The 10888-nt window shown below is 40.6% G+C and overlaps 1 protein-coding gene across 6 annotated transcripts in view; it reads left to right on the top strand.

The window, feature by feature from the left end:
- NCOA7 (nuclear receptor coactivator 7) overlaps nucleotides 1–10888 on the top strand; it is a 132302-nt gene that overhangs the window by 90198 nt on the left and 31216 nt on the right. For 4 of the 6 annotated variants that reach the window (XM_034765736.1, XM_034765731.1, XM_034765733.1 and 1 more), the window contains 5 exons: nucleotides 2803–2882; nucleotides 3829–3936; nucleotides 6007–6120; nucleotides 6525–6650; nucleotides 9160–9344. In XM_034765736.1, coding sequence (XP_034621627.1) covers nucleotides 2803–2882; nucleotides 3829–3936; nucleotides 6007–6120; nucleotides 6525–6650; nucleotides 9160–9344 — 613 coding nt within the window. Of the gene's footprint in view, nucleotides 1–649; nucleotides 1408–2802; nucleotides 2883–3828; nucleotides 3937–6006; nucleotides 6121–6524; nucleotides 6651–9159; nucleotides 9345–10888 lie in introns of those variants that run through there. The other 2 variants (XM_034765730.1, XM_034765735.1) reach the window with 2 other exon arrangements.

Raw genomic sequence — 10888 nt, 5'->3', positions numbered from 1 at the left:
AGACTAACAAATTTATTAGAGCATAAGCTTTCGTGGACTATGCATCCGAAGAAGTGGGCTGTAGTCCACGAAAGCTTATGCTCTAATAAATTTGTTAGTCTCTAAGGTGCCACAAGTACTCCTGTTCTTCTTTTTGCGGATACAGACTAACACGGCTGTTACTCTGAAATCTCTCTAAAATAGCAATATAAAGTACCAGAAGCCCAGTATTTGGTTACCTATTCTCCAAATCACAAAGCAGGATGGAACAAGTAAATCTGCCACTGATTACCTTAAAGAAAAAGATATTGTTAAACAGGCTTAAACTTTTAATGTTCAGGGCTCTCCGTGGAGTTAGATCACAAAGCAGGAACTGGAATCTATTTTAGTGGGTTAGTAAAAACAGCTGCTAGTGTTGTTAAAAGTCAGACTACCTGCACAGGTAGCTCCTGAGTGGGAAGGGAGACAACGTGCTCCTTGTCCCACTACTGACCCTGCGCCTTCCTGTGCTTTATCGCAGGGCTTGGGTCTGTACGTGCTGCATGTGCAGGACCAGGGAGGGCCCTTATACCTTTGTTCCAGACAGCCTGCAATCCTGGGGCTGGGGGCGGTGCGTGCCGGGCAGCACTCACTCTGCTCCTGCTCTAGTCTGGTTGAAACTGGACTGCGCAGAGCAAGCCCCCTCCCCAGTGAGCACTGGGAGAGCTCAGTTGCCCTACTCTCTGCCAGCGCTGCTCCAGCTGATCGGAGAAGGGACGAGGGTGGGCAGCAGCTTCTTTTCATGGCATTAGTTCATCGAGCAACAAGCAGCACGTACTGTTGGAGAGAGGCCTCAGTCTGTACGGGAAAGGCTTCATTGCAAGGGAGAGACCCCTACAGCTCAGAGCAGCAAGAGGCTCTGCTGGATCTGCCTGGAACCAAGGGAGCTGTCTTGGGAGGAGGAGGCGGGGAAAGGGGAGAGACGTGGCCTTTCTAGAAGATTGCCGGACAAGCAACAGAACAGCAGGATCCCCGTGCTTTCCAGAAGTCACCGTTCCTTTGCGGGGTATCAGCCACCACGTTCCTTATCAGACATATTGCGTGTGATTAGGTAATTTGCCCTCATTCCACGCCCGGAGATGTTTGCAGTGGAGTGTTGTAGTCTCCACGATCCAGGTGAATGTTGCAACATCTGCCCTTCTCCCGTTGCTGCTGCTACAGACAAAAGAGCTGCATGCAAATTTCCCCAAGAATGCAGCAGTGTTGAAAGCGATGAGACTTTGTCTTCTGGGTACAATTCGGCAAATGGAGACAGCTGTGAGTCCTTACCTGAAGTTGTGGCCTGTGATCCCAGCAGTTTGAACAACCTGCTAGAGGTTATGCACAGTCTTTCCGTTCACAAGCATTTCTCCTGGTGTGTTGACTACAGACAGCCTTACCTTTTGCTAGGTATGCAGTCTTTGATTCCTGTTTCCTTCCGCTGGTCACTTTACTTGTTAGAATATGGGGGAGGAGGTTAAGGGACTGACTCAATTTGAAATCGTACGTGAATGGGTGTCTTTTAGAAGTTGTTCTCTAATAGAAAATAATTGTACCTTTGCCCCTAAACGTGTGGTGTTGGTTTCCGTTAAGCACGTACAGAGACTGTTTTGTAGTAATGGCACAATTTGAAAATTAATACCCAATGATGTGGCGTGCTTCTTCACATCCAAAACTCCCAGTTGCATCAGATCATTAAGGGGTTTTGTTTTGTTTTTTAGAGGCCGCTTTATTCATGCTGTGTTTACCATGTTTTGGTTTTAGCACTTGCTCATGAGTATAGATTAGCAAGAAAAGACATGCTGCTGCCAGTACCTTTACAATCAATACAATTATCTACTCATTTAGCTGTATATGTTTAGTAAATGGTGGTTTATCTCTTAAGTAGCTGCAGTGTTTGCATGACTATTTCGAAGTAATTGAGGAGTAACTTTATTTTTCCAAATAAATAAACCATGTAGTTAAGAAAAAAATGCTTGTTTTCAAAATCAGATTTCAGTCCTCCAAAGGGATCAACCTAGGCAGTGTCCCATTGATTTCAATAGGACTCCGTGCAGTTTAGCCTCCAGCACCTTTACTCAGTAATCCTTGAAGTCAGTGAGAGCTGTGGGCATGCAACTGACTGACAAGATACCTGTTGTCTCTCTCATATTTTGGGCATGTTACTTAAACTCTCTGCAAAAAATAAGGATAATAATACTTACCGGACCTGAAGTTGAGAATTCTAATGAATTAAGCTCCTATCCTGCAAAGTTTTACACACACACACACCTGAATAGTTCCATTAACTCATGTAAGTGTCTACAAGGGCCTTAAAATATTTTGAGGATGAAAATAGTATTTAAAATATTAAGTATTATTGGTTAGGTCTCCATTTTAATCTGATTTTTCGTAAACCTACTGATGCAGAATTATTGAATGCGACCATGTGCTAGCTCTTTCTATCTAGACATTACCCAGTTGTGTAGTGCAAACCTGTGCTTTACCCCAGAAGTAAATTGTTCTTCTTTAACTAAGGGAAGAATCCACAAAGACTTTTTACAGGGATGCAGTAGAGTGTAAGTTGACCTTAAAAGGCTGTAAAATTCTAATCAGAACCTAGTACAGTACTGATTTAGTCTTGATGGCCATATGGTAACATTTCAGGGTTTGACAACTACAGTATCTCTTTTTTGCAGTGTCACTGTTGTATGTGATCAAACCACAGTTATATCCCACATGTACAATAAATATCCTCACTTGAAAAATGTTGACAGGTGAAAGGTTTGAAACTTGGTTAATTTAAGTGACTTGTTTGTTCCTCAGATGACAATCAAAACAAAACCAATGAAAAGAAAGAGAAGAAAATGGTTACTCAGAAACCCCTTGGAACTATAGAATATACTGTAAGTACTGGGTGCACAGTTAGGTCATTTGTTAATGTTTAAAATGAGGTTGCCGAGGTTAATGAGAATCGAAAGAAACCAAACTAATATAGACACCCTTTAATTCTTTTTAAAAATATCCTTCAGATATTCTATGGGTAGGAAGGGAAATTGGTCTCAACCCCACAACCATCTTCCAACTTAGGCATCACCCACCCTCTCCCAGCTGCCTGTCTTTGTGTAGTTCCACTTCCATAGTGTGGCCATGTAATACCTCTCCTCTTCCTCTGAGAAATAGTTCTGTCCCATTAAGTGTTGCCTAGGCCCTCTAGCAGGAATATGTTTGTACCCTGGTCATGAGATGTCAGTGTTTCCCTTTTGGAATGCCAATGAGATACACTGCCTCTGTATCAGAAGTGATTAGTTGTGTACTGGGAGAAAGCTTACTGAAAGGTGCCAGGGACGTATTGTGATGTCCCCTTTCCCTACAGCTTCAGGAAGGGAAGGAACTCTTAACCTGACTCTCTCATGTGCTAGTATGCTGTGTTACCTCCAGGCCTGCAGAGAATAGGCTTGAATTTTAACTGCTAGAATGGGTGAAAGAGTAATGAATGTCAAATATATATACACAATGTGTGCATAATGTGCCCCCCTCCTCCTCTCTCCTAACCAGCTATAACTGGAAGGAGCTAAGTTAAAATGATACATTGTTTAACTAAGTTTGATGAAGCAGTGAGAGAAGGATTGTAACTGTTCTCTTTTCTCTGTTTTATAGAGTGGGAAAAGTGCTGCTAATTTAGTAGATGTTGTCTTATAATTAACTTTGTCATCTCCCAAAAAGTAGACCGATAGAAAATATGTATCCATACCCTGCAACTGGTTTACCCGATAAAGTTTAAATAAACGGTTATATTGATCCTGTACTTGATTATTGCCGTATCTTAAACATCCAGTTTTCTTTCTTCAGGCTGGAAGTCAGGACACCCTAAACAGCATAGCATTGAAATTTAACATCACTCCAAACAGACTTGTGGAACTCAATAGGCTGTTCACACACACAATTGTTCCAGGGCAGGTAATTTTTTAAGTTTTAAATACTCAGAAATTCTGATTCTTTGCTATGTATTTAAAGAATCCCCTCTTTCTCCCCCAACTTAATGAGTCTGTTAAGGCAGACATATATGATAGTGATGGGCAATAGTATAAAACCTCAAAATGGAGTCTAGCTCAGATTGTTGCAAGAATTGGTCTAGGCCCACTTGGGAATCAGGAAGCCAGCTGGCCCAGGAATAAGGCCTTGGCTACACTGGCACTGTACAGTGCTGCAACTTGTTGCGCTCAGGGGTGATGAAAACGCCCTCCCTCCCTCCCCGTGCAGCGAGTGCAACGCTGTAAAGCGCCAGTGTAATCAGCGCCTGCAGTGCTGCACGCTCCCTCGCAGCGCTGCAAGCTATTCCCCTCGGAGAGGTGGAGTACTTGCAGCGCTGCGAGAGTAGCTTGCAGCATGCTCCCTCGCTGTGAATCCCCAAGTGTAGCCAAGGCCTAAGAAACCCTGGGCTCCTTGTCCCAGAGGCAGTCTGCATGGCAGGTCTGTCCAAGAACCCTAGATTCTGGGAGCCCTCAGAAGCTGCTGAGTGAAATTGACATCCTTGTCAGCTTCACCACTACTTCTAGTCAGTGAGCAGCTGCTGTCCTGGGAGCATAGTTAGATTTGAAAACACCAGGTACAGTTTTTTTCCAAAATTTCTGATTTTCAAGAAATCTTGAAAATTTGATTTCATTCTGAGTCAGAACAAAACCAGTTCTCGAAATTCGGAAATTTCTCGCTAACCAGAAATCCTGAGTTTTGGCCAGCTCTAGTGATAATATCTAGCTCTTATAAAGTACATTTCATTAGTAGATCTCAAAGCAACTCATAAAGTAAGCAAGTATCATTGTCTCCATTTAATAGATGGGGAAACCAAGGCACAGAGGTAAAGTGACTTGCCTAAGGTCACTCAGCAGCAGAGTGAATTCAAGTACAGGGACACCTTAAATTTTTATTATTTAAAAATATGTGGTTTTTTGTTTGTTTTTTTAAATGTCTGTACTCGTAAATGATACTGTGGGTTTAAAAAGTTCTGTGGTTTTAATTTTTCTTTTTGACTATTGAAGTGTATTTCTTTCTGCACTTCTATGGGCTTTGACATTGACAAATGACTGTGCAGCTTTATTTTTAGGGTCTTATGCTACTAAACGCTTGAAAGTCTGTAAGAGTAAAAATCCAAATAAAATCTGGCTTAATTTTTTTAATAAAAAAAATTAGTTGACAGATTTATTTTTTTAAATAAGTTTCCAAGGTACCTGACAGTGTTCCATTACATATTTTCTCTTTAATTCAGAAGAGTTTTTCCCTCTGACATAAATATGGTTTGGAAAAGAGACATCTTATTGCAAAACATAATTTCCTGTAACTTCTAGCGCTAAAATTTACATTTGTTGCTTCCTCCAGTGGCTTCTTTTTTTGGTCCAATTTTTGCCTTTATAACAGGCATCTGCTGCATTAATTTGTATAAACTATACTGTGATGATTTCTGTATTAGTTAATCTTGTAATTAGGTTGTAGTTTACACAGGTAAGGGAGGTTATCATTCTTTCAATACTGGTGTATGTTGCTGCCTTTCTCAAAAAACAAAATATAGACCCTGATCCTGCAGTGAGATTCATATTGAACCCCACTGACTGACAAATAGGATTTTAGAGATAGGAGTTATTCCAGAATGTCAGGTTTCAGAGTAGCAGGTGTTAGTCTGTATCCGCAAAAAGAACAGGAGTACTTGTGGCGCCTTAGAGACTAACAAATTTATTTCAGCATAAGCTTTCATGGGCTACAGCCCACTTCTTCGTGCTGTAGCCCACGAAAGCTTATGCTCAAATAAATTTGGTAGTCTCTAAGGTGCCACAAGTACTCCTGTTCTTTTTATTCCAGAATGTGTTTTGCAGTGAGATGTGTGTGGCCAATACCAGATTGTCTTTGTTGGGACTCCTGCATGGATCTCATTGCAGAATCAGGGCCATAGTGTTTATATTACACATGTCTCTCTTTTTCTTCTATATGTAACTATTTTAAAATAAGTTATTTATATTTAATGTAATCTTTGTGCAGGTTCTCTATGTCCCAGATACTGACCACTATTCCAGTGCTTCTAGGTTAGCGTCTTCCAGTCCTGGTGCTCCTGTTTCTCCTTCATCATCAGATGCTGAATATGATAAACTTCCTGTAAGTAAATCTTGTATTTATAGAACACTGTTTCTTGAAGCTCAGGTTTAAATCCTATTAAATAGTTATTTTTTGATGAGGTTGCAATTGAGGCATTGTAGAAAATGGCATTAAAACCGGCTGATGGGTTTGAGCCAGTTGTCCCTGGGAGTTTAGATGTTTCTGTGCTGATGTTTACACAATTAAACATTTGTTTGTTTGTTTTTGTTTTTTTTATAATGTTATAAACAAAACGTGGACACATGCTGGGTGGAGTATGAAATATAAATCTGGCCGTATTTTTCCTTTAAACCAAAAGGAAAATTTGTTAATGCACCTTGGTCTTTAATTTTTCAAAATCTAAGAAGGAAAATGTCGGTGAAACTGGTCCTGTTGTTTTGCACTGAGGCTTTTGCTTTTTAAAGGATGCTGACTTGGCAAGAAAGGCCTTCAAACCAATTGAGAGAGTTCTGTCATCTACCTCGGAGGAAGATGAACCAATAGTTGTCAAATTTTTAAAAATGAACTGCCGTTACTTCACAGATGGTAAGGTAAGTGGAGCTTGGGCCTTGTGCCTTATTCGAGATCCTTTTAGAGAGTGAACTTTGTTGTTAGTGTAAGTCAGAGACAAACAGTGGGTTTGGGAGCCAAGCATAATGTAAGAAAGTGCTCTGGACATTCCATTTGTTACTCCACACTATAGTAAGAAGCAACAGAGAGTCCTGTGGCACCTTTAAGACTAACAGAAGTATTGGGAGCATAAGCTTTCGTGGGTAAGAACCTCACTTCTTCAGATGCAAGTAATGGAAATTTCCAGAGGCAGGTATAAATCAGTGTGGAGATAACGAGGTTCGTTCAATCAGGGAGGGTGAGGTGCTCTGTTAGCAGTTGAGGTGTGAACACCGAGGTAGGAGAAACTGCTTCTGTAGTTGGATAGCCATTCACAGTCTAATCCTGATCTGATGGTGTCAAATTTGCAAATGAAATTTTTACAGATTCAGACTAACACAGCTACCCCTCTGATACTTATCCACACTATAGTGACATATTTGCTCTTTATGTCCATTTATCTATTACAGTGACTGCTTGATGGAAGAATAGCTCTTTCTATCCACCCATCTCCTTCTCCTTTACAGCCTTTTATTAGAAAGGTCTCCTTTTAAGAAATGTTGGGGGCCCCACCCATCTGCTAGGAAGACACCTGTACAGAGAGTATTGCACTTCATAGTTCCATTAATCATAATGTACAAAATGCCTGAGTAGAGACTGCAAAGTTCCATTAAATTACAGGATCACTTTATAAAATGGACAAGTTGTTGTTGTATATGTGTGACCTGAATTGGCTTTGAACATTCTCAAGAGGTAAATGCACAAGATCAGGGCAGATCTTAGTTCTCTTACTCCTGAAGTTTGAAAACAGTTTTCTTACACTTATTTATTTTTCTTATCTACTCTTGTTGTTTCTCATTTACGTTTCCTATAAAAGATGTTTATACACTTGAGTTTTCATGTTCTTTGGAGCCAACAGGAAACACCTGAGATACTAATTGTTTCAACTTAGCTTTTTTTCCCTTTTTGTCCTATTGTTTTGTATACGATTTACATTCAGGGCTCTCGCTTTTTCTGTTTCTGAACAGATGTGGAATACGCATTTAACCAACTTGGAGTTTTTGTAGAAAGTAGCAGAATACTAGTGTGTCTTGTGCAGAATCATGTACAACACAGTGCTTTCTTGTATAAAGCTTTTGATACTGGGTTCCATTTCAAAATATATAACTGTCAGTTTCTTTGACGCCTACGTATGCTTTAGGAGCCAAAAACAGCTTCACACCTCAGCAGTCCAGTGTGGACTTTGGTCTTGGCAAAGCAGAGTCTGATCGATTCCTGTTTCCGCTTTGACCCAAATACAAAACTTGGCCTATATATATGGCCTTCTGCTGTCTGTATTGAGAACAGTGACTTTGATAACTGTGAGTCTGAATGGCAGAACCTCCTGCCATACACACACACCACACAGAAGAAGGATGTGCAAAGTATATCTTGCCTTTGCTCCACAAACAAAAGGCAACATGTGCTCCCTAGTATCCATCTGTTAGTTTTGTATCTCTTCCTCTGGCTTCCTAGCCTGCACTGGCATGATTTGCTGGTTGACTAGCCTTTTCCTTTGTGATGCTTGCAGTGCTATGCAGGCTAATCTTGTGGTCATTTGGGCCTTATGACAACTGTCTGTCAAATGACTTCTGATCAAATGCAGTATTACTGAAAATTTTGGTCATGATTGTAGGCTACTAAAAGGCCACATCCATGAGCCCCATATCCGATTGTGGGAGACAGTCATTCATCCAACCCAGGGCTAGTCATTTCCAAGAGTTAAAAATTGTTTCCACAGCAGTATAAATTGCGAGCTTGGCCAGTAGTGCCATTGGAGGGTGGAGAATGGAATCACCATGTTGGATCCCTGTAAAATAGGTCAAGAAAAGATTTTCTATGTACCAGACAGCTCTCTCAAGAAAGGGGATGTGGAACTCTAGATTCATCTGCTGTCCGTACAGCAACCTCTCCATGTCCCTATTAATGGGAGGCCCTGCATGTGTGCGGAAATCTGTGCCAGCAGGTTGAGGTAGGGCTGCTAGCACAGATTTACCATGCAGGTGTAGTCAAAATAAAAAGTTGCTGGTGGGTTTAAAAAAATAAAATAAAAAAATCTTTTCTTGCTTCTGGTTAATTAACAAGCTGCAGCTCTAGTTTATAGCAGCCAGGGATGAAAGTTAAGTACCTTGAATCCTCTTTATAATCCTGTCCTTGTCAGCTAAGCATTTTGAATGTTCTAAAGAGTTCTCTTTTTATTTATCTTTCTTTATAATACCTGGCCCAGTGCAGTTGGGAGCCAGAGCATTCTGTTAGAAAATATTGCCCCACAGGGGTATAAAGAGACATGAGAGTGAGTATTATACTGGGCAAATAATTTAAAGGTTGACACTGAGCTATTCATTAAAGTGACCTCTGGTCAGTGATTAGATTTGATGTGCTAACTCTCTCTTTATTTGTTTTTATTATTAGGGTGTAGTTGGGGGTGTCATGATAGTGACTCCAAACAACATCATGTTTGACCCACATAAGTCGGATCCTCTGGTAATTGAGAATGGCTGTGAAGAGTATGGGCTCATCTGCCCTATGGAGGAGGTTGTCTCGATAGCCCTCTACAACGATATCTCTCACATGAAGATTAAAGATGCCCTGCCATCGTAAGGAGTGTTCTTTCCTGATTGTGTTTACATCTTATCAGCAGGGGAGGGGAAAACAAGAACAAGAAAAGAGAGGTTTGGTGGGAGTGGTAATAAAGTTCATGGGAAGAGACAGTTAACAGTGCCTTAAAGGAAAGAGAGGTGGAGAAAGGCAGAAAGGTGTGATGTCCTATAAAACAGTGGTTCTCAACCCCTGGGATATACCCCTGGGGGTACCCAGATGTCTTTTGGGGGTACATCAGCTCATCTAGATATTTGCCTACTTTTACAACAGGCTACATAAAACTCAGTAGTGAAGTCAGCACAAACTAAAATTTCATACAGACAATGACTTGTTTATACGGCTCTATATACTCTACACTGAAATGTAAGTACAATATTTATATACCATGGTAAAAATGAGAAAGTCAGCAGTTTTTCAGTAATAGTGTGCTGTGACATGTTTGTATTTTTATGTCTGATTTTGTAAGCAAGTACTTTTACAGTGAGGTGAAACTTGGGGATATGTAAGATAAATCAGACTTCTAAAAGGGGTACAGTAGTCTGGAAAGGTTGAGAGCCACTGCTATAAAAGATGAAGGAAAATAAACTTTTCAACAGCAGAAAAGGAGACACATGTAGTAGATATCAAAACCTAAGAGACAGAGGACAGTGAAAATGTCCAAAGGCTGAGAGAAAGATGGCACGCCATGTGTAATGTTTAGGTTTATGTGATATTTATTCCTGCGGGTTAGTTTCTACAACTGATTGAGGCCCCCCAGAAAGTGTTCCACAATCTTAATGGACGGGAGGTGACTACAGAATGTTACTGATTAGCTTTCGTTCAAATTGCTTGCTGTTGCTATTATAACTATATTGGTTAATGGAACAGTATTTTTAAATATTTCTGGTCATAGCAGCAGGAAAATTCCTACCTCCCACAAACCTCTAAAATATCGGTCCTCTTATGTAGGAATAAGAGATTGTAATCCATTTAATTACTTCTAATACACAGCAGTGTTTTCTTACCTGGTATTTTCACTTACAGTTTGTCAATTATACTTTGATGATGAGCACTGTCCACAGGTCTGTTCTAGAAAACAACCTGTCTTCTCAATGCAGATAACAGGGTTTCACTGTTTTAAGTAAATGTGTCATCTTCCCTCTTCTTCCCTACCCAACAAAAAAAAATTAGTCATAACATCTCAGCCATGCAGAACAAAGGCAGCTAGCCCTGGAGAGATGTATCGTGGTGGTATAGTCATAGGTAAAGCTAAGATTTTTGTCACCATGACTTTTAGTAAAAATCACTGACTGGTCTCAGGCAATAAACAAAAATTCACAGAAGTCCTCAATCTGTCAGTGACTTTTACTAAAAATAATGGGGCGGCTTGGGGCTCCAGGGCCTGCCCACTGCAGCTTGGGTCTCTGGGTCCCTAGGGCTGAGGTGAAAAATGTCACGGAGGGCTCTGAATGTCACAGAATCTGTGACATAATCTGACCCTTAGTCATAGGGATTCCTGTCTTATCTGTTTAGACCTCTATACCATACTTTGCATCCCAGT

This window comes from Trachemys scripta, chromosome 3 (assembly GCF_013100865.1).
Source record: "Trachemys scripta elegans isolate TJP31775 chromosome 3, CAS_Tse_1.0, whole genome shotgun sequence".
NCBI lineage: Eukaryota > Metazoa > Chordata > Testudines > Emydidae > Trachemys > Trachemys scripta.
This window is presented reverse-complemented; position numbering and strand designations above follow the sequence as displayed.